Source organism: Salvelinus namaycush, chromosome 5, assembly GCF_016432855.1.
Source record: "Salvelinus namaycush isolate Seneca chromosome 5, SaNama_1.0, whole genome shotgun sequence".
NCBI lineage: Eukaryota > Metazoa > Chordata > Actinopteri > Salmoniformes > Salmonidae > Salvelinus > Salvelinus namaycush.
In genome coordinates, this window is record NC_052311.1 from 13,819,361 (window position 1) to 13,843,442 (window position 24,082).

The following is a 24,082-nucleotide window of genomic DNA, read 5'->3' on the forward strand; positions in this document are numbered from 1 at the left end:
AAATGAATGACTGTTTCTCTCCTCTCAAAATGTCATGATTGCACAGGCAAAACACATCAGAAATATAACTAGCCAAGAGTGTATCCGAACTTCACCCAAACCTTTCTTCTCTTCAATGCGTTCCTTTGGAAACAAGAAAACAAGGTGTACTTTCTTAATCCAAGTTGTTGTTCAGGTCCGTGAAGACAACGTGTTCTGGATGGCTACGGTGTCCAGCCTCATTTGAAATCTGCTGCTTTTTTTTACCAACTCAGTAGGCGCGCACGCATCTCTTTGACCACCAGACGTGCGCATTCATGATGGAGCGGTCGCTTTTCCGTCCCTACGCGGAACGAAGCCTATCGCAAAGTGATGCTGAGAGGACACAGGCTTCAGCAGTCATGCGTTCCCTTATCTGTCCTTATCAAATCAGCTCCAAGTGATTTTAATTTTGGAAATCTGTTCCAAAGTATTCCCACGCATAATGGAGATATAATGTATATGTGATCATATGAAAATGTAAGCAAGGTTTGAAATGATTATGTTTTAGTCTAATGTTATATCTGTTTGGGGTTCTTGCCATCAATTTGCAGTCTACAAATAATTTGTAATTATGTTCCAGCCCCCTGACCATCCGCTCAGCCCGCGGCTGAATCTAGTTGATGATCCCTGGTCTTTAATTTCCAATAGCCTATGCTAGTGACCATTATTTGGTATCTTTAACTTTGTACCCTGTATGAAAAACACTTTTAGAAATATATATAATATAGCCTATTCATATTACTAAGAGGAAGTTGTATATGCTCGGGTTAAGGTTTCAGTTGTCTTTTGTTTGCAGCGTAGCTTCAACTCTAACTTTCCCTTAAATCGCCAAATTTATATTGATGTGTCGCCCTCTGGTGGCCTTCAAAAACGTTGATTGTCACCTTATTTTATTGCCGTTTGTATAGTTTGGATTTATTACTTTATTCGATTAATGGTTTGGTTATCCTATCTAGAGGTTAATGGATATTCTTCTATACATCTAATAGCTAAATGTAGGCTTGATAGAGGCTTGATGCACTGTTCTCTCAGCACATGTCAAAACTGCAGGCTAAAATTAAATCTAGACTATCGTAATCGCTCCTCTTTCACCCCAGCTGCCAAACTAACCCTGATTCAGATGACCATCCTACCCATGCTAGATTACAGAGACATAATGTATAGATCGGCAGGTAAGGGTGCTCTCGAGCGGCTATATGTTCTTTACCATTCGGCCATCAGATTTTCCACCAATGCTCCTTATAGGACACATCACTGCACTCTATACTCCTCTGTAAACTGGTCATCTCTGTGTACCCGTCGCACGACTCACTGGTTGATGCTTATTTATAAAAACCCTCTTAGGCCTCACTCCCCCCTATCTGAGATATCTACTGCAGTCCTCATCCTCCACATACAACACCCGTTCTGCCAGTCACATTCTGTTAAAGGTCCCCAAAGCACAAACATCCCTGGGTCGCTCCTCTTTTCAGTTCGCTGCAGCTAGCGACTGAAACGAGCTGCGACTGAAACGAGCTGCGACTGAAACGAGCTGCGACTGAAACGAGCTGCGACTGAAACGAGCTGCGACTGAAACGAGCTGCGACTGAAACGAGCTGCGACTGAGAAACGAGCTGCGACTGAGAAACGAGCTGCGACTGAGAAACGAGCTGCGACTGAAACGAGCTGCGACTGAAACGAGCTGCAACAAACACTCAAACGGACAGTTTTATCTCAATCTCTTCGTTCAAAGACTCAATTATGGACACTCTTACTGACCGTTGTGGCTGCTTTGTGTGATATATTGTTGTCTCTACCTTCTTGCCCTTTGTGCTGTTGTCTGTGCCCAATAATGTTTGTAACGTGTTTTGTGTTGCTACCATGTTGTTGTCATGTTGTGTTGCTACCATGCTGTGTTGCCATGTGTTGCTGCCTTGCTATGTTGTCTTAGGTCTCTCTTTATGTAGTGTTGTGTTGTCTCTCGTTGTGATGTGTGTTTTATCCTATATTTATATTGTATTTACTTACTTTTTAAATCTCAGGCCCCATCCCTGCAGGAGGCCTTTTGGTAGGCCATCATTGTAAATAAGAATTCGTTCTTAGCTGACTTGCCAAGTTAAATAAAGGTTAAATAAAAATAAAATAGAGGAAAGCATACACAGATGGCGTCTCGCTGTGATATCTAGAACCTTAAAGGGTTCTGTGGCTGTCCCCATAGGAGAACCCTTTGAAGAACCCCTTTTGGAACCACGAAGGGTTCTACCTGGAACCAGAAAGGGTTCCCTACGAGGACAGCCGAATAACCCTTTTGGAACCTTTTTTCTAAGAGTGTAGGCCTATACATTATATTTTTTGGAGAGAAAAGTAAATCTAACGAAAACAACAATGACACCTTTATTTTGTATAATTTCCCACTTTTGTTTTGTCATATAATAACATGGAACGTAGGCCTATGAGAAACGCTGTTGATTAGTGAATTATGAAACATTTTATGGACTACATTCCTAATTAAAATAATGTACTTTTTACTCCATACATTTTCACTGACACTCAAAAGTACTCGTTACATTTTGAATACTTAGCAGGAGAGGAAAATTGTCCAATTCACGCACTTATGAAGAGAACATCCCTGTTCATCCTTACTGCTTCTGATCTGGTTGAGTCACGAAACACGAATGCTTCGTTTGTAAATTATGTCTGAGTTTTGGAGTGCCCCTGGCTATCCGAAAATGTAAAAAAAAAAAAAAATTATAATAATTGTGCTGTCTGGTTTGCAAGGAATTTGAAATGATTTATACTTTTACTTTGATACTTAAGTATATTTGGGCAATTACATTTACTTTTGATATTTAAGTATATTTTAAACCAAATACTTTCAGACTTTTACTCAGGTAGTATTTTACTGGGTGACTTTCACGTTTTCTTGAGTCATTTTCTATTAAGGTATCTTTACTTTTACTCAAGTATGACTATTGGGTACTTTTTCCACCACTGATTGTATGTGAAAACTACTTATAAGACGCAAATTTAGTTTTTCTGAACTCACCTCACTTGCGCATAGGGAGGCTTGCGCTACCCGGTGCTGGCACATGCGCAGATCAAATAAACCGCTGGAACGCCGATTTAAGCTGTTTACATGTCTTAATAATTCGAAAGATTGCTCAGAAAACCAGGTGTTTTAATCGGCGTATGCTTACTTCGATTATGACCTTACGGCGATTAAAATAAACAGAGTAAAGGGTTTACATGACTAATGCCATACTCGGCCTTCTGCCATAATCACTTTAATATCGAATTATTGGTGTACATGTAAAGGTACACAATCATGCCATGTTTGGTCTCATGTAGGTTATTTCAAACATTCCAAAAGCCAAACACAACCCAATTAGGCTATCCTATTCATTTTAGCTGTCATTTTTAGAGACACACTTATTTGAGGCCGTTGTCATAGTGAAGGGGTAGCATATTCTCTCTTCACCCAGCTTGTCCTCAGAGGCAAAATGGCCGCTATAGTTTCATCGATATAATTTTGCTTTAAAACTGTATGCTCATGTAGACGATTAGAGACACAATGTACAGACAGCGAGGTGTGCAGATCGCGCCTGTATTTCCCTCTTGGCACAATCACTTTTTAACGCGGCCCCCCGTCTGGGGATTGGAGCTGTGTCTTGTCAGTAAATTAGCCCACCCTCTGAATATTAAAGTGCACTACTGGGGGGGAAACTGAGCCAGACAGCGAGACGGTGACGAAAAAAATAACCAGTCACCAGACAAGGACGCGACAAGAGCGAGCTCGAGTCACCACTGCGTGTTGAAACTTGCAGTGATGGAGGGGGAAATGCAACCTGCCGACGAGGGTCTCTGCGCCCCAAAGATGTGCAGTCAGCAGCGGGGTCCATACAGCAGCCTCAAGACCTTCCCAAACAAGCGGTTGGTGGGGAAGGCGCGGTTCGACAGACCCACAATGGTCGATATCCCGCTGCTGGGAGACGGAGGCGGTCATCACTACAATCATAATCTCAATCACCACCATCCGTATCAACAACAGTATCAGCAACAGCGGCAGCAGCTCCACCAAACCTCCCTCACCATCAGCAGCAGCAGCCAGTATCTCGCGACACCGCAGCTGCAGCAGCAACATCGTTTTCCATGCGATAACAGGCCCAGCAGTAGAGCCGCGACATCTACCTCAGCAACAGTGGGGAGTGTGGCGGCAGCATCACTTGGCTTCCAGGGGAGGGTCGGCAGCGGCACCGCGGTGCGCCAGGACCCCACGTATTCGCCTGGAAAAGCCGCGCTCAACCACGAATCTCCCGACTGCACTTACGGGATAAGCTCAGGTATGTTTTCAAACTTGTTGAGAAAGTGAAATTAGGAAAAGTTTAGCCTTTATTTTAGGAATTAGGTGTTGGACTAGACTAGAGGATGTCTAGGCCTGTTGCCTGTGCGCGTAAATGCAATGCAACCACTGTTAGAAATACATTCTCTGGTTAGTATTACAATCCTTTCCAGCACAGAAAAAAGGGTCCCAAAAAGCTTATTCGGCTGTCCTCATAGGATTTTTTTGAGTTCCAGGTATAACTCTTTTTGGTTCCAGGTATAACTCTTTTGGGTTCCATGTAGAATCCTCTGGGGAAAGGGTTCTACATGGAGCCCAATAGGGTTCTACCTGGAACCAAAAGTGTATTACCTGGAACAAAAAATGGTTCTTCAAAGGGTTCTCCTATGGGGACAGCTTTTTTTCTATGAGTGTAATAAAACACACGTTTTAAAATATGCTGTAAATCTTTAGCCATATCCAGACCTTACTAGGTAGGCTATTTGCATGGTTGACTCAATATGACACAAATTTGTTGACAAACAACAGTTGTTGGTTAAGTTTTTTTGTATTTTGCACAAAGACAATTATTGATTCACCACAAGTAGGGCCTAGGCCTATTTTAGGTATTATAGGCTAAAATGATACAGATAGCCTAATAAAATAGTCATAGAACAACAAATTAAACCATAATGGCAGATCAGGCCAGCAGAGAGTAGTAACTATACACTAAGTGTACAAAACATTAGGAACACCTGCTCTTACCATGTCCTAGACTAACCAGGTGAATCCACTTTACACTGCTGCTACTCGCTGTTTATTATCAATGGATACCCCTACCTACATGTACATATTACCTCGACTAACCTGTACCCCCGCACATTGACGCTGTACCAGTACCCCCTGTATATATAGCCTTGTTATTGTTATTTTATTGTGTTACTTTTTTTTTAACTTTAGTTTATTTAGTAAATATTTTCTTAACTCTTATTTTATAAAAACTACATTGTTGTTAAGGGCTTGTTGTAAGCACGGTAAGGTCTACATCTGTTGTATTGGTCGCGTGTGACAAAATTTGATTTGATCCTCCCATATCTCCATAATTTCCTGTGATAGATATTATGTACTACTGAAAATAAGCAGCCATGACTGAGTAGGCCCACTATAGGGTCTGTGTGTGCTCAAATTAGTGATAGGGTTGTGCAGTTGTTGAAGTGTGTTTGTGTTTATGTCTGTGTGAAATGTTTTCTTCAGAAATATCCATTGTAATGATGTGCACTGCTTTTGAGCAAAAACAGGCAAACTGGTTTCTCAAAGGAAGAGTAAGCATAGAAATACACTACACTTCTATTTCTATTGGAACCTTGATCTGCGTCCCAATTGGCACCGTATCCCTATTATAGTGCACTACCTTTAACTAGAGCAGGAAGCAGTTTTGTTACTAAATTAAACAGATATCATATTTCCCCCACAGATATAGATCTCCTTATCACTCCACTAGCAGGGGAGGTTGAGCGTCAGTATTCTGAGATTGTTGTTACGCTGACACAGCACTATCTAGCTTATACTGTCTACTGTATTAGCACTGTGGTGTAGCATTAAGCCAAATAGGTATAATACTTGTAATGTCGCCTCATGCCATTATCCAGGGTAGTGACAACGTACAGGCCTCATAGAGGCCCCTCGCCTCATGCCATTATTCAGGGTAGTGACAACGTACAGGCCTCATAGAGGCCCCTCGCCTCATGCCATTATCCAGGGTAGTGACAACGTACAGGCCTCATAGAGGCCCCTCGCCTCATGCTCTATGGTAGGCCTATAGGCTTCCCTGAACAATCACTACGTTATAACTAACCTGCTCCTATGGTACTGGGGCTTCCATTTTTGTCTTTAAAACCCAATTCAAAGCCCAGTTTTACACAGTTATTAGGTATCTGCATTCGATACAGTATAGGACTTTTCACTCCACTGAGCCAAACCGAGTTGACCTAAACCAAGCTGTTGTAATTATGCTGAAAAGAACAGCGCGTAAAGAAAATAATCGAGCAAGCACGTTTGGGTCAGTTTGGCGCAATAGTACAAAAAGGGTATATATTTTGTTAACCATATGACAAAAGCTAGCCAATACAACTAAGTATTCATGTGATTTAATGATTCCAGTGATAAGAGCACATTTCCCTGGAGATGACAGTCAGACTCGAGGTGGTGTTTCTTTCACATTATGCATCCCACAGACAGAAGGAGGAACCCAAGGACGCCAGCCCTGAGATCCACACACAATAAAGCAAATTGCATTTAAAAGCTTTTCCAAAGAGTTGTGATTAAAATAAATGGTGCTCATAAATTTGCCTCCGCGGAGCATGTTGTATTTAATGACATTTTATGAGGCTGTCTCCCCGTGCACAGTACCAGGGAGCAAGAGAAGAGGGACGGGTGGGAGGGACGGAGGCACGGGGGGATGATATCAGATACATCTTGGCGGGTAAACAAAGACGGCACGCATATTAATAAATGCGACACATCTGCGCCAGGCCGATAGACACGTCTCAGCGGCTGCCAGAGTGCCGTGCCTCCCGCCCAGTTGCAGCGAGGGCGCCGTGGGTAGCTGTCTGCGCTCATAATTACCTGCCTTGTCTCTTTGTGTGTGAAGGCAACACATTCGTAATCATTAGAGGGGAGATCATCTCATTCCGATGTGCTGAGACTGCTGGGAGAAGGACACAGGGAGAGCTGCTTTTATGAGCTGTTATGGATGATATTATAGCTCAGTAGCATCATAAACCCATTTGTTTGGCTTGGGTGATTATTTAAGATCAAGAGGAGGAGAGGGGGGGGACATCAAATATCATCAAATCAAATGCATTTGTCAAAAAGTGCTCAACTGCAACCAAAGCCTATAACACCCAAAGAGCAAGCACAGGCAACAATGGCAAGGGAAGGACTAGTGTAGGCCTAGATATTGACGTCTGACTCAACCAGCTTCCTTGTACAAGAGTGCCATTGAATGAAGAGAACCTGTACTCGGGTAAAATATGACTCTTGTAGAAAAAGAGGAAGAGCTAAATAGAGGGAGTGAGGGTGGTGAGGGGAGGAAGCAAGAGCAGCGAAGCAGAAACTCCAACACCTTTATATAGAATTTGAGAGTCAAGTAGAGGTGACTGAGAAAGGGATAAGACTGAAGCAATCCTACTGTAGTATTATGAACAACCAATCTAGTCCACGCTCTTCTGTGTTTTTTAAAATCCATGCTATCAATTCAATGCCAAGTAATCAAGGACTGTGGAAATGTAGAAATGTGTTGACGCCCAAAAGTTGACTCCAAAATATGCTGGTTGGCTTGCATGTCATAGGGAACGCCTTTGCGTTCTTTATCTACTCGCTCTCTGTTCCTCTAGAAAACCGTCTCATCTTGGATGCCTTCGCACAGCAGTGTAGCCGGGTCCTCACTCTTCTCAACAACAACGGCCGGTTTGTGGAGCCTCAAGCTCCTCTGCCCTCCTCCCACATCAAGCAGGAGGACAGCTGCCTCTCTGGACCTGGGGGGGAGTCAAGGCCAGTCGCGGGTCAGGGGGGTCATTACCCCACCCTGGGCACGCCACGTCTTGACGAGAGCGCCACCGTCGACCCTGATGACGAAGCCCAGCACAGCCACTGGAACCAACAACAAACATCCGCCTTCCTGCGCATCTTCACTGAGTCCCTCCAGAGCTATCTGCTCACCGGGAACCAGCAGCCGGGCCCGGGCCTCGAGGGAGAGCGATGCCCACCAGCTGAGCCCGAGTCTGGGGAGTCGCCGGGCCACAACCTGGGGGGCTGGAACTCCCCGGCCCCCTCGGATTCGTATGGCCACCCCTCGTCCACCCTGCCGGAGGAGGAAGAGGAGGAGAGCTGCTGCCCTCGCTGTGTGGAGCTGGAGCAGGAGGTGCTGTGTCTGCAGCAGGAGAACGAAGAGCTGCGCAACAAGATGGACAACATACCAGGTACAGTTCCGGGGTTTCAGGATCATAGAACCCAGTAATGGCAATTTCAACAGTTTATGCAGATTCATGTGAGATTGTGACTTGGTATGTGGATACGATAGAAGGCTGTCACCCGTAAATGCCTCAAGTGAGACGATGTGCTAATTTTGCTGCCCAAGACAACTCCGTGGATTTGGGTCTTTACCCTCTGACTCGACATAGCATATCACAATGCCAAATGAGGGGGGTAACCATGTGGTGTAGTACCTAACTTTTTATGTCAAGTTCAAGATTTACAGTGCCCTCTGGAATGTTTTGTTGTTGTTTTGGTTCTGTACTCCAGCACTTTTCTGGGCTCCCGAGTGGCGCAGCAGTCTAAGGCACTTTATCTCATTGCTAGAGGCGTCACTACAGACCCTGGTTCGATTCCAGGCTGTATCACAACCGGCCGTGATTGGGAGTCCCATAGGGCGGCGCACATTCGGCCCAGTGTCGTCCGGGTTAGGGTTTGGCCGGGGTAGGCCATCATTGTAAATAATAATTTGTTCTTAACTGACTTGCATAGTTAAATAAAGGGTCAATAAATAAAATAAGAAACTGGAGTGAAAAGTTTGAGTGAAGTGAATTTGTCCCAATACCTTTGGTCCCCTAAAATGGGGGGACTTTGTACAAAAACTGTTGTAATTTCTAAATGGTTTACCTGATATGTATCAAAATACCGTCAAATTTAAGCTGACAGTCTGCACTTTAACCTCAATAGTCAATAGTCATTGTATAGTACAATAGTCATTGTATCATTTAAAAAGTGCTGGAGTACAGAGCCAAAACGTGTCACTGTCCCAATCATTTCGGGGGTGGGCTGTATTTGACATTTTAGTCATTAAGCAGATGCTCTTATCTAGAGCGACTTAGAGTTAGACACCCCAGACTCGATTTATATATTACATTCTTGCTGTGGCTTCAGTCAAATCTTTTTGATGGCTTTTATAACCCTGATCTCCTTCCAGCTCCCTGCCAGAATGTGCTGGACTTCTTCAAGACTGTTCTCCAGCACCATGACCAGTTTATACAGCCCATGGCAGAGGAACAACTAACAGAGGCAAGAAATCAGTTTGTCTCAAAACACAGACCGTGTCTTTCTAGAAAGAAATACTCTTGGTCTGTTCCAGTTTCTGTCAGGTACTGTACTGTACCTTTTTATATGTTTTATCACTAGTCATACTGGCCGTGTCTGAAATCTGTCTTGCCTACTACTTACTGTGTATTAATTGTACTACATACTATATTTAGAACGTATTGTTCAGTAAAAAACGAATGCAGTACGTGCAAATATCAACATACTAAGCTCATCCATTCTGAGAATGCGTCATCTAATGTGCAATTGCGATGTTTCCCGCCATTCGTTCATTTTGGTAGAGCGCGTCCACTTATATTTTTTATTTTATTTATTTAACCTTTATTTTGACAGGGAGTCAATGGCCAGGGGCTCTCGGGAGTGGGCTTGGGGTCCAGCCGTGTATCTGGTAACTAGTTGGCTACCTAAAGAGGCTCAAAGTTGCCCACCGTTTACCCGCTTCATTGAATTTCTTCACTTTGAGATGAGGAACACTGGCGAAACGAGGCTTGTCATTCGGTTTAGCCACATGTCAGTGTAGTTCTGATCCTTTTCTGGCTTACAGACTGGCTGTCAGTCGCCCTATCTAGTCATCAATGTGCTACGCATTACTTACCTGGAGAAGAGAGAGCCAAGGGCTGACTACTAACCGGCGTGCTTCAGCTGGGGTGAGCGGTAATCAGTATTATTTTCACTGCTTGTTTCTGTCCGGCACTTGAAAACACCTAAGGCAACACAAGAGGGGTTATTTGGCTAGGAATCGGATGGTAGCGCCCTCGGCCAATATATGAAAGTGTAAGACTGTGTGTTTTGCCATTGTGAGTGTGTTTGTGATACTTGTTACCGTACTGTATGTGTGTGCGTATGTGTGTGAGTATGGGGGGATGTGTGTTGCGAGAGGACGGCACTTATCGTGTCATCCAGTGTTTACTTCCTTCGTTGTGCATGGTCCTCTGAGTCCCCTCTTTCCTTTGATATTTATTGGGCTAGGCCGGTCCCACAGCTACACTTAGAATTTCTTCACTTTGACATACAATTAGGCTGATCCAGGGGCCAAGTGAGTTCAACCTAGCCGTTTACCCATGCAGGACTCTGTTCCATGGAGGGATTCATATTTTCCAGTTTCAATACCGAGAAGAATTCATATTTATCCAGAGAGTCCGGGAAATATGGCAAAAATCAGAAGTTCCCATTTAAAGCGTGTAAAACCAAGATATGGTCACTATGCCAGGGTTCTCCCCAAATAAGATTGTCGCTGCGCCACCTTGTCAGCTTGGCAGTGTCACTATGTAAGGATTTCAGGGCAAATTAAACTGATATTCAGTAATGATAGAGGAACTATCTTTGATCGCCAACAACATTGTTTTGAATAGCAAAACAGGCCGTTCATAATGTTCCTCAATTAATTCAGAGCATTTCAGCAGTAGGCTAACTGGACACAGAGCATGCTTAGGACGCACGGAGTGCACCCCGCGTATAGCGTTGTCGAATCATACAACTTTGTAATGGCAGTCCAACAAAAGTAAAATGAACAAAGTTGCTAAGCTTGCTAGATAACCTCCTTCAATGAATGACATAATATTTAATATAATAAATATATCCTATATTTGGCTAAATCAAGTTGATGATTATACAGATTGATCATGAATAATGGGGGAGATGAAGAGTGGAAATAGTTTAAGTATCAAGGTACTATATATTAACGGGGACCAACTCTGTTAAAACAGTCTCGGGATCCCAGTTACCCATGTTAATCACCAATGGACACATAGCCCAGGTCAGTTACCCTTATTATCGGATCTTGTCCCGGCCAACCCTTGTATTCCACCATGCTCTGACGGCCACCTAAGTGGACTCCCGACCCCGGTTAGGGTTTTCGTTCTATGGAGTAGGGAGGAATATCAGACCCACTTGGCCTGATGTGGTTTAAACACCTTCATCACTCTGTGCCTCTTCGTCGAGCCGATCTGCACGGTTGACATTTCTCAGCAGATCTACGGAGTAGAGCAGGACTCTTTGTTTTTCCAGCTTTGCGAAGTCCGCCCTTCGAGACCGAGAGTCCCATGGCTTGCAATACTTGATCGTTAGGAGTAGGCCACTTGCCCAGGGCCCCTCTCGGGAAGCCAAACAAGGTGACCCTATCGACTCCCAGCGGCTTGTTAATGATTGATGCAGCAACAGTGATGTAGTATGCAATCTTTTCAGATCTAGCCACCTCGACGGTGTCAACGGCGTCTTCGTATCGCACTGTAACGTCAACCACCAAAGCTGCACCATTTTTCACGAATATCAAGTCTGGTTTCCTTAGTCTCCCATCCAGCGTGGAGATATGCATCTCCTTGATAACGTTCCATCCGTTGCTTTCGGCTTCCGTTACTGATAGGTCACACACCCTGTTGTGCCTATTTATGCGGGCTCCTTGGATCAACTGGCATCGACCCAGTATATGTCAGCAAGATAGACATTTGCCCTCAACTTCAGTCCATTGTTATACTGGCCGAATCCCACTGAGGTAAGCCTAGTTTTGCTGATCTTATCACTGCCAAAGGCCTGCGTCCCCACACCTTGAGTTGCCAGGCATATCCATTTTCACATTTCTTCCTGCCTCCAATCACACGGTATTAGGAAATGCAGTGTCACTAAGCCAGTTGTGTTGTTGTCGAGGGAGGGCATCTTTGTGTCGCTCTCACCGGCTTGCAGCCATATTCCCTCATCTGCCGAGAGCCACTGCCGGTGGATCCTTCTGGCCTGGATCGATGGAATCTGGGGGGCCAGCTTCACGATACCTAGGCCCCCGTATCGGTGTTTCACATAGAGCAACCCATTACATGTGCTCGTGGGTGGGGGAGCCATTCTTTCACAGCGGTTCTTATCATTCCATCTATTTTGGTCAGGTCGACCGCCTTTAGGTTGCTGTGGTCAGCTCTGTAGATTAGCCTCGGGACAGCGAAAGAGTTCAACATCTTGACCTTCTGAGAAGGTTTTAGCGCCGCCCATCCGATCTTGCATATCCAGTCACGAAGTAGCCCGATCAGTTCCGGTTTAATAATGCCTGCCCAGGGGTCACTTGCATTCCGAGATATTTTTAGGATTCCTCAGGCCCAATTAAGTGCAAGTCCTCTCCATTCAGTTTCCAGGATAAACAGTCATTAACCTTGAATGAGGACTTGCCCTTGTCATTACCACCTTTCTCAATTAAGAAACTGCGGCACTTTTTGGGTTGAACTCTCAACTCCGTCAGTTGGCAATATTGTTCCAGAATTGCCATGTTTTTTCCCATACCTTTCACCGAGCTGTTCAACAGTACCAAGTCATCGGCAAACACTAAAGTGGTAGTCTGGCGGCTTTCCGGCCCGACCCCAGAGCCCTGGCGTTCGAGTGTCTGGATTGAACAGCGACCTTGGATCGTATTGCTTAACCCAGACCAACATGTCAATCATCAAGGATTTCACTCCATCGAGAATGACCCTTGTTACGCTGTTCTCATAGATGCTCCCGATCAACTCCATGATGTGCCGGTCAAGGCCCCTTTGCCCAAGAACACCCAGAAGGTGCTCATGCAATGCCAAGTCAAAAGCCTTCACAAAGTCCACAAGTACCACGGCTAGAGGTTTACATTGTTTTTTACTCTGTTTGATGAGCCCCTGGAGTGACATACAATTTTCAGAACACCCCCCGGGGCAGATATGAAGCCCCTTTGTCACAGACTTGGGCAGGCACGCACCAATCTGGCTGTAATAATCCTAGAGAAGAGCCGTGCGGCTATGGATTCCGATGGTGATAGGCTGCCACCCTCTGATCTGTCCCCGTTCCACTGGGTCGAACGTTTTTGGTATCAATGTAGTGCGGCACTCTTTGAAGGTCAACGATAGGGCTCCTGTCACTAGCCACATCAAGAACAAGCGAGCCAACTTCTTTCCTCTGGGGTCCCAACTTAACAGTTTCTCTGGTGACTCCATCGGGACCCGCTGCTGTGCCGGTTTTCATAAACCTCCGCTGCTGAGATCAGATGCTAAGATCAGATGTTGTCAGCTCCTCCTTCCGCGCGGAATTGGCCCAGCCCGTTGAACGGCTTTGTGGCCCGCCATCGGTCGGCAAAGGCCAGAGTGAGTTCTGTCATAGGGATGGCACACGAACCGAACACCTCTCCATCTAAGATTAGGGCCGGTCTTTGACTGGTCTTTGTCAAATAACAACTGTTGCTGACGGAAGTCAGCCCTCTTTTCTTTCCATCTCTTATTCCCGCTCATAGGCCTGCTTCCCGCTGTATCGCTCTGCCTAACGGTTCCTCAAGCAACTTTGCCCAGCAACTTCTCTATTTCCAGTGCCGAAGACTCGATCAGTGCAGGATTCTGATCCACACCCCTTAAAGATAATGTGATGGCCCCGATTTCGAAATCTCCATCCACGCCCATGTTGGCCTCGACCGCAGCTCGTGTACTGAGGGTGGTGGTTCACCTGGGACAGACAGAATTCATCATTCACAACATGGGCTTCCTCAGGAACATTGTTTCAACTCGCTGCCTTTCTCAGGGCTCTTCATTTATACCTCACCTGCTCTCGAATCCTTCCCAGTCGGCCAATCACAACCATGCTATGGATGGATTTGTGACTCTTGAATAGTTTATACTCTTTCCACTCTGTCCAGCCATCGTTGGTAGTTTTCCTTCCGTTCTGTTTTCCATTGTTCGCTCTTGCTTCCTCAGACTTTTGCTGGCAATAAAAGGCTTATGCTGGGAGAGGCTGACCCCAAAACCAAAGCTTTTTGGGAAATGTTTGCATGCAAAATGTTTGCATGATGACTGATACCGGTTCCCCCACAAGAGCTACACTTCTATAGAACTTTCACCAAGCTATGAAGGGTCTTACATGCTGACCACACCGCCCGCGTTGCTTGTGAAAACGTTGCAAAATAAATGTACACGTACATTTTATTCAATCATTGCACCCACACTGCTTGCGTGCGTCAATGACAGTCTGCGTAGTCAAGCTCTAAAATAGAACTTAGGTCTATTTGTGACGCTTTGTGCTCTGCAAGTCCTGCCTCTCTCATCTACTCATTGGTTTGTAGGAGCATATGCCCACATTGGTGATTGAAAGATGAGCTGAGGTCCACACTCCAGTCCAGTTGGTGGTGGTAATGCACCTTAAAGTTGGTTGCCAACCGCCATATAAAATCAAGAGAAGATGAAGAAACCTAAAGGAGGAGAGATTACTAGAAACGAACTCGGTTTACCCTTTTATCTGTAAAGGATCTTGTGCATTTCAGGTAAAATAACAACCCAATGTTTATATCCCAGGACAAATTATCTAGCAACAGCAAGCTAGCTAGCTAAATTGCCATAAATGTTTCATGCTTTTCGACCTGTCCCCAAATTAATATAGTTGGTTCAGAGTTCGTTTTGATATTTCAACCTGCGTGTCCTGATCGCGTCTGGTGTGGGTTGACAAAATCAACAGACGTGGCTGGAGTGGGGTCGGGTAGGAGAATTGATTCAGACTGAGCTGGCTGCGGTGGCAACACGTCATCCTCATCTCCATTATCCGATGCCGGCATTCGGCCGTCTGGGGGGATCCCAGCTTGTGGACTGAGAAAGATCTAGGCAGCGGCGTTTTCTCCGACGGCTAGACCGGGGTTCGTTCAAGTTTGTAATATCGGCCAGTGCCGGCAAGGTGTTTCTGGTGTTTCCTTCGCGTATTCTGCACTTGCGAGTCTGGCTTAGCCAGACTGATGCATCTAATCTTCCGGAACTTTTGCCCCCAGAGTCCCCGGAACATAGGACTGTGGAAGATCTTGCTTGCTCAACCTGATGGCGTCCGTAAACGCCCACCGTAGGTGCCAGTTTTGATGACCCGGGTTGGTCGCCCTGGTGCTGCAAGTGTTCTGAGGCCATTTCCCGGGTGGTCTTGTCAGTAGACTCTTTTCATACAATTATTGCATGGGTCACAATGGCCAGGGTATTGCGTAATCCTTTCCATGTTCCCCAGAACCCAAAGACTTTGGTTTCCCGGACGCTGCCCGGCAGGTCATGGGAATAACACCGCCGGATCGCTAGTTGGCATCGTTTATGGTCGGAAATACAAAGGTATCTGATTGTCTTCGAACCTCCGACTTTCGTTCTTGATTAATGAAAACATTCTTGGCAAATGCTTTCACTTTTATCCGTCTTGTACCGGTCCAAGAATTTCACCTCTAACGGCACAATACGAATGCCCCCCAGCCGTCCCTCTTAATCATGGCCCCAGTTCAGAAGAAAAACCCACAAAATAGAACCAAAGTCCTATTCCATTAATCCTAGTTGAGGTATTCAAGTGACCGGGCCTACTTTGAACACAATTTTTTTCAAAGTAAACGCTTTGGACCACACAGGACATTCAGTTAAGCGCATCAAGGGGGAACCAAGAGTTAGGGGCTGGGACAGACGGTCCCGGGATCCAACTATAGGCTTTTTAACTGCAGCAACTTTAAGATACGCTATTGGAGCGTCACCGCCACAAAGGGCGCGCGATTGGCTCAAGGTTATCTAGAGTCACCAAAGGTGAACCGTCTCCGAAAGTGCCTCCACCAATGGAGGCCAATCCACATGGGGAGCGAGGAACCATTTAGAAGCCGGCCGACAGGGGCCCTCTCAGGTGAATCATGAATTCCAAGAGAGTCCTAGTCACTCCAACCATTTACCTGGGCTTCATTGAATTGAATGAGAGATAGCTCCAGAGGGCCAGGTAGGGGTCGACCCAGGGAGCGGGGCGACCCCCAGGGAGGGGAGGGGGAGCAACCCCTGCCAAGGCCGCCAGGGATGCAACTCCATCCAGCCAGCTCCCTGCCGCAGGGAGGACCCCAGCCATACTCATTTCAGAAAAGCCGAAGTGAGTACAGTATGACATCCTTTATATAGCATACTACATTTCTGAAATTTCACACACTATAAAACTTTCTATTTTTGCATACTCAAAATGTCTACTATTTAGAAGCTTAGTACGGGTATTCGGACACGGCCAATGTGTATATTATAGATGTTACATGAGAGATGCAAAATAAGACACCAGGGTGAACTTTTAGATCTAAAGAGCGCTCTATCTCTACAGGAAGAAGAACAGAAAACATTATATGAGGTTTGTGTTTTCAAGATGTGTTTTCTTACTGTATGTAACGGAATGACCTCTCACTTAGTTTGTGTCTTTCTAATGGGCCTTAAATATCACCTACTCACCTTGGTGGCTTTCTCAGCATGAGAAGCATGAGAAGCGTCGTCGTCCCCACCCCCATCTTAGTTTGTCAGACAGTTTGAGACCTCAAAAGTAGTCCAGTATTAGAAAGAGTTTCACAATCTGTTATATAGATCCATCTAAAATGTGAAATTAACTGGGGCCTATCTTTCCCATTCATGTTTTAATCAAGCATATAGCGAGACCTACACAACAGATGGCATTGGGCATGGACTCCTCTCTGACAGACTAACAAACTTTGATTTTGGAGTAAACAATCACTTAAAAGCCCAGTTAAATAGGGGAGTGGATATATAGATTTTTTGGGATGTTGTCACTGACTAACTTTAAGTAATGTTCAACTCAGTTGCACAGCAGCTTTATAGATAAAACCGAAACTAGTGGCACAAGATGTGAAACTGCCATTCAAATCAGCTTCTCTATTAAGGATGTGAAAATACCATCTTGCAACAGTGTTGCATAACAAGATAAAATAGGTTCTGTTAAATGGAGAAAAGGTTAATGGACACCACCACCACCTTTTCCTCAACATTGCAGTTAAATCTGGCAATAACTTCTTGTTCTATGGGGCAATGGGTTTACAACAATAGGAATTGGTTATTGTTGGTATCAGGTGTATAGCACAAATAATGCTTTCGATTTATTTGAGAAACTAGACTAACTAAAAATATCATAGTTCTCCATCACATATTGAGCATGAAGTTAACAACCTTGTTATAACACATGAATGACTGCACTTCTTCTGAATGCTTTGACAGCTTGAATGCACTTTTCAATACCCTGCTAGTGCCCCTCAGGGTTGGGGTCAATTCCATTTCAATTCAGTCAATCAACTGTAATCCAATTCCAATTTTACTTTTTCGTTTCATTGCTTTTCAATGAGGGAAAAAATGGAAAAGGAATTTCAGTTGACTTCAGTTTACTTTCTGAATTGGCGGAACTGAAATGGAATTGGCCCCAACCCTGGTGGCTCTATGGCAGGGTACTCAGAGCTCATAACTAAGCCGTACCATTCTCACCAGTTGTGGCTTGTGGCAATTTAAAATGGGGAGGACAGGTTCATAGTAATGGCTGAAACCGAATAAATGGAATGGTATCAAACACATCAAAAACATGGTTTTATACCATTCCGTTCACTCCATTCCAACCATTATTATGAGCCGTCCTTCCCTCACCAACCTCCTGTCATTCTCACCCTCTTCACTTCTTTGTACCCCTCCTCAGGGCAGTAAACAGCTCCTGGGGAACTACCCCCTCTTCATCACCAACAAGCAGTGGGACGAGGCAGTCAACTCGTCCAAGAAAGATGGCCGGCGGCTGCTGCGCTACCTGATCCGCTTCGTCTTCACTACGGACGAGCTCAAGTACTCGTGCGGCCTGGGCAAGAGGAAACGCTCAGTTCACTCAGGAGAGCCTGGGCCGGAGAGACGGCCCCTCAACCCCGTCAAAGTCACCTGCCTCAGAGGTACTGGCGGCATCTCTACTAAAGAGATGGGTACTACAGTAACATGTATGCTACTAAAGAGATGGGTACTACAGCAACATGTATGCTACTAAAGAGATGGGTACTACAGCAACATGTATGGTACTAAAGAGATGGGTACTTCAGCAACATGTATGCTACTAAAGAGATTGGTGAACAGATGTTGGCAACATCAAATTGTGTGAAGTTTGTTTTTCTAATCATAACAAATATTTACTTGTACTCCTCAGAGTTTATCCGAATGCACTGTGCCTCTAACCCTGACTGGTGGATGCCTTCTGAGGAGCAGATCAACAAGGTGTTCAGCGACGCGGTGGGCCATGCGCGCCAGGGTCGGGCCGTGGGCACCTTCCTGGGCAGCAGTGGCAGTAGCACTAGCAGTCTTTACATGGAGGCTTACGACGGGCCCCTGTCACAGGATGAAGTGTACCTGAAGGGCTCACACAATGGCCTGGGGGATTGAAAGGAGAAGGAATGAAGCCTTGGTCAGGATTCAATCCAAGGTGCGTTATTGAGAAGCACACTAGACAGCCGACAGTGCGCCTTTTTAAAGGCAATTTCACAGAGATTGCATTCATGGTGAACGCTGCAAATGTTGGCTCAAGCGTAAATTACCTTTAAAAGGCGCATTGTTGGCTGTCTTGGGCGCTGATCTACAACGCGACTTGGATTTAATCCTGGCCACTGTCTTCTAACATGTGGCGTCACTCCTACGCGATGTTAGTCCCTCAACCGAGGTGGTGATACTGCTGATTTGTCACCACAGATGGTTTGTTTACATAGCAGGTTAGGATAATTAGCGTGGCAGGTTAGGATAATTAGCGTGGCAGGTTAGGATAATTAGCGTGGCAGGTTAGGATAATTAGCGTGGCAGGTTAGGATAATGAGCGTGGCAGGTTAGGATAATTAGCGTGGCAGGTTAGGAAAAGGGTTAGAGTTAGTCTTCGCTACAATGCTAGTTGTCAACAACTGTTGTCCCCGACACGCCCACTAGATGGCGATGTAGGCCTACTCCATCTAGCCACAACAGTAGAAACCTGAACAGACCATCTGTGGTGACAAGTCATCAGTATCATAACACTGGTTCAGACGAAACTAACGCTATCTGACGTAAGACAATGAGGATGAGAATGGTAGAACTGTAGGCCGAACCAACTGGTACTAACCTGCTCTTCTTCCGTAATGCTACAGAGCAGGGCAGGAAAATAACATTCAAACAACATTCAAGGGGAAGTAGTCTCCCCGTTCAACATTCTAAAACAGCTGTTTTTGGGGCTTATTTTCTTGGGGGGGTGCAAGGGTGTTTCTGCTCAAATGTTCCAATGTTGTAACATGCATTTATTAAGGTACATGAAAGCAGCAGAATGTTGTACAAGTCATGTTCAACTGTTTGTAAAACTACAACGCTAGTTTTCCCTCAGTCTTCCTTCTGCCATTGCTTTGTGGAAAATGTTAGAAAAAGGTTACATACAGTAATATAGAATTTCGCAAACTAAGGGAGCTACAGAAATCAGTAGGTCTGACTGTAGCTGGGTCATTTCCAAATGACAATTAAGACAAATCTAGTGTGCAGTTTTTCAATTAGGATTATAACAGTTTCCTTTTGCTATAGAACATTGCCAAGAATATACTGGAATGTACTATACTATGATGTACTGATTGAGATGGTCATTATGATATCTGTAATGAGAAGAGAAAATGAAAATGAGACATTATCCTTGTACAGATAAATTATGTTGGCTACTTTAGACAAAACTCCCTCTTGTGTTATGTTCTGGCTGACGCGCAGACCCACGTGGTACACAACACACTGCGCCCCACTGGTCTAAAGACAGTCTTCAGAAAGTAATATTCCGGTTGTCTCAGAGAGCAGCTACATTGGTTGGTTCTCTGAAACTTTTTCCTGGGGGTTTGAAAAGCCATCAATTGTATCGGAAGGGGGCGGCACCTGGCGGATGTGTGTGGCTGTGCCTGTGGGTGTTTGGGTACGAAAGACAGATGAGAACCAACCAGAAAAAGCACAGCCCATTTCATTATTGACACATCGTGCTGACAACATCAAACAGCCTCCCTCCCCAGACTCAGAGGCCTGGATCTTTGGTATCAGCCAGGCAACTTATGTTAACCAAAGATAATTCAAGTAGACATGCAGGATTTGTGCAACTGTACGATGACTATTGATTGATGGATTGCCATTGATTGTATTTAATCGTGATACATTTCAATTCATTGATGGTAAATATTCAAGAGATTGGTGGTAGAGACAAACCACAAAAGCCCAGACTAATTTGAAACTTTGGAATGATAACCCCCCCCCCCACACACACACACACACACACACACACACACATACAGAAAGAAACACTATATTTGAAATGCCTTAAAGGTCCAGTGCAGTCAAAACTAGATTTCCTGTGTTTGATATATATTTCCACACTATGAGGTTGGAATAATACTGTGAAAATCCTAATAATGCCCTTTTCGTGTAAGAGCTGTTTGAAAAGACTGCCAGAAATGTCAGCCTGTTTTGGTGGGATGGAGTTTTGGCCTGCCTATTGACATCACCAGGCGGTAAATTAGTTAGACCAATAAGAAAGAGAGTTCCAAATCTCTCTGCCAATAACAGCTAGTTTTCTGTTTTCCCCTCCCCACTCAGACCACTCACAGACAGTCTCTTTGCTGAGAAGCTATTTCTGTTTCCTTTTTACCATTTTAATTGAAAACAATCACAGTAAGGTACTTAATTGTTACCCTGAAATGATTTGATGTTGAGATAAAAATGGCTGCATTAGACCTTTAAGATAAAGTTTAACACCCATGTGTATATCTGTAGTTCTGATGACTTAGTTGTTCAGAACATGGTGCTTGCATCACTGAGTTATGGGTTTGCCACGTGGGCCACATAATACTGTATATGTGTTAACTGTGTTTGCTAAATGACCATAATATTATAATTATACTCCAAGAACTACAGTACCCATTATGCTAGCTAGTGTCAGACTGCTTCTAGACTACTAAAATCATAAGATAAGGATGGCAGGTAGTCTATCGGTTAGAGCGTTTGGCCAGTAACTGAAAGGTTACTAGTTCGAATCCTCAATGTGAAAAATCTGTTGATGTGCCCTTGAGCAAGGCACTTACCCCAAATTGCTCCATGGTCACCATTGATAATGGCAGACCCTGACCCGTGACCCCACTCTCCACAGGTGTCTCAGGGATATGCAAAAAACACATTCCCAATTAATACACACTTGTGTGAAATAGGACAAATGTAAGCACCCACCAAGTTTATTATTTGTATTATTATTATATACCATAGATGTGTAGTAGAGAGCTCCTCTCAATGGCCGCTTCTGTGACAGCATGGGCAGCGCCTCATAGGGCGTCATGTTGGTGTCATCAACTGGGTAGGACTTGCTATGAGTTAAGGAAGGATCATAGAATTCCATCCAGGACAGCAGGGGCAGTCAGCCAATGAATTATACTCCAGAGCAAACATTCTGTAACTGTAGGTGGCAGTAAATCACCAACCTTGACTTTATACCTGTTCTTTACACACTCCAGCACAGTAGGTGTTGGTATGCGCCTTTTCAGTTTATTTTCAAACTACCTACACTCAAACTTGAAACTTGAAGTACAAGAAGAAGAAATTGTCTACTTAAAAATGTCGATATCCCTCAATGCGCTGCCCAAGCTGTCACAGAAGCGACCATTGAGAAGAGCTCTCTAGTACACATCTAATGAAGAGATTTGAGCCTTTCACCTTCTGAAACACCTGACATTATACTAACTGTTGCAGAATTCATCATTATGTTACTTCCTGGTCTTTCAGTCATTTCTGGAGTTGATTATAATAGAGAATGTCAATAAGTGAAGAAGATGTTCATCAATACCAAACATTTTCTCTCACAGTCCTTAACTATACTAAATATCTATCAATGTGGCTTCAACCAAAGCAGTGATTCATTGTGAATCATTGTACCAATAGGGAGAGAGAAGTCTGCTGTGTTTTTCATTATACTTATTTAATTTGGGACATTCTTGTCCTTCAATAGTGCACTGCACTCGTTTTATAAATTTGAATGTATAACATTTTACTGTTGACTACAAGTTGGTAAAGTTACATTGAAAAACAAAGACATGCAGTGTGTGTGTGGTGAATAACTATAATAACATAATTGTTAATAATAATAGCCCTTTTGAAAAGTGTGTAAAGGTAGTCTTTAAATACGTATTCTCTCTTAAATGCCTCAGCTAAGTAGAAAAGTGCCACAGAGACCTTGTCAGTGAGGTTCTGTTGTCGTGACGCGTACTGTTTTGAATGTAAATATTTCCCTGTGATTACTGCACATTCTGACAAATAATCCTTTATTCTCCAAGTGACTGTGTCAACACTGTGAAACTCCCAAGTAGATTTTTACAACAATATGATGCTTGTGTTTTTATTTATGATGAAATAAACATTCCATCCTATTTGACTTGATCAAACATGATTTATGTATACAATCACCTCACATACTTAGCAGATATTATATAGTGATAAATTCTGTTATTCTAAATTATGTCATTTTTGGGGGGTTTGCTCAATGAGATAAATTAACTGGTTTTACTGACCTACAATTACAGATCAATGCAGTGTGGCAGATGTAATTACTACTGCCCATTGAACCACACACACCCTCTTACACAACCCGGCAGGCCTACTTGCGCCAGTACTTCTGTGGCTATTTTCAAGAGGGTGATGTATTCGCCAGGTCAGCTAAATACTGTAAACCACCAGTTTGAGGGACAGCTGTCTACATATCCTTTACACCTCAGCTTCCACCCTCTGGTTCTTGATCATCAGGATATTCTCAAGGAGCAGCTTGTGAGCCAATTCCTTCAAAAAGTTCCACTGGATGCATGGACCAACTTTCTCTCCACATACCTCACTGTTTTCACAAGCTGGTCTCATGCTTTCCAAGTGCTTCTGTCTGCTGGGAAACTCCTTAAACTTGCTCTCCAAACACACACAACACACACTCAGGTTTGAGCCTGCTGACACAGATAACACACTTTATTCATCTCTTAATCTGGTCAACTCTTTGTCCAGAGATTATGTGGCCAAATTTTGCTTCAACCCGTACATGAAAGGGAGCCATGCAAACTCATCTGTAGTTCCTTTGGCATAACCCAGACAAAGCCATTTGCCATTGTCTTTCGACAGATGGCGTCCTTCTAACGCGACCTCGTTGCCATGAACCAGTGCAGACAGATTTGCCCATTGAAGTGAGAATATCACCATTCTGAAGGTCGCCATGCTGAATTACATAAATTGAATGGCAGTTTTTTTTTATCGCTTTGGTGCAATTTTCCCAAGTATGTGTTACAGTTTTACAACGCTTAGTACAAAACTCAAAACAGATAATCAAAAGGCAGTTGTTTCAAAACTCAAGCACCTTTTTTATTAACTAAGTACAGTACAACACACAAAATCATACAGTCACTTTTTTTACCAAACTTAGTCAGTGGTTCATCTAGAAATATATGTTTCACATTGCAAAACATGTTCATTTAAAGTAATTGCCTTTTACAATGCAACGCTCACATTACTTTTGATATGATTGTCTTCTCATTTGTTAAAATACATTGTACTATTACTTAATACGACTTAATTGATAATCACTTAACTGTTTGGTAAACCTAAAGATTTTAGACTGGTTTTTATGCTACAGATTTTGAGAACTACATAATGAAAATGAAAAATGAAAAGTATGATATATATACTGTAATGTACTATGATGATGATGAATATTCTGATTTTACTTCACAGTAAGTTTTTAAAAATCTGATATTGATAAACTCAGATATGTACTCTGCAGTACAATTGCAAACAGCAGTAACTACAAATTTGGTTGAAATTAAGTTAAGACTGAAATCAGTCATTGTAGTATCTGTTTTATCTTGTGATTAAAGCCTTGTTCACACTGGCAGTTTGAAGT

The 24,082-nt window shown here is 43.9% G+C and overlaps 1 protein-coding gene across 1 annotated transcript; it reads left to right on the forward strand.

The window, feature by feature from the left end:
* The first annotated feature begins 3,826 nt into the window (after positions 1-3,826).
* On the forward strand, positions 3,827-18,564 carry LOC120046943 (BEN domain-containing protein 4). The gene is made up of 5 exons (XM_038992494.1): positions 3,827-4,340; positions 7,714-8,298; positions 9,285-9,376; positions 17,843-18,083; positions 18,332-18,564. Exons 1-5 carry the CDS (start codon positions 3,827-3,829, stop codon positions 18,562-18,564), a joined length of 1,665 nt encoding a protein of 554 aa, XP_038848422.1.
* Positions 18,565-24,082: the final 5,518 nt, after the last annotated feature.

What these genes read in the sequence shown, in the direction of transcription:
- LOC120046943 (XM_038992494.1), top strand. Translation starts at nt 3,827, where the DNA reads ATGGAGGGGGAAATGCAACCTGCCGACGAGGGTCTCTGCGCCCCAAAG. An exon ending in CAAGATGGACAACATACCAG is followed by an intron (nt 8,299 to 9,284) that starts GTACAGTTCCGG and finishes ATCTCCTTCCAG; the next exon opens with CTCCCTGCCAGAATGTGCTG. An exon ending in CAGAGGAACAACTAACAGAG is followed by an intron (nt 9,377 to 17,842) that starts GCAAGAAATCAG and finishes ACCCCTCCTCAG; the next exon opens with GGCAGTAAACAGCTCCTGGG.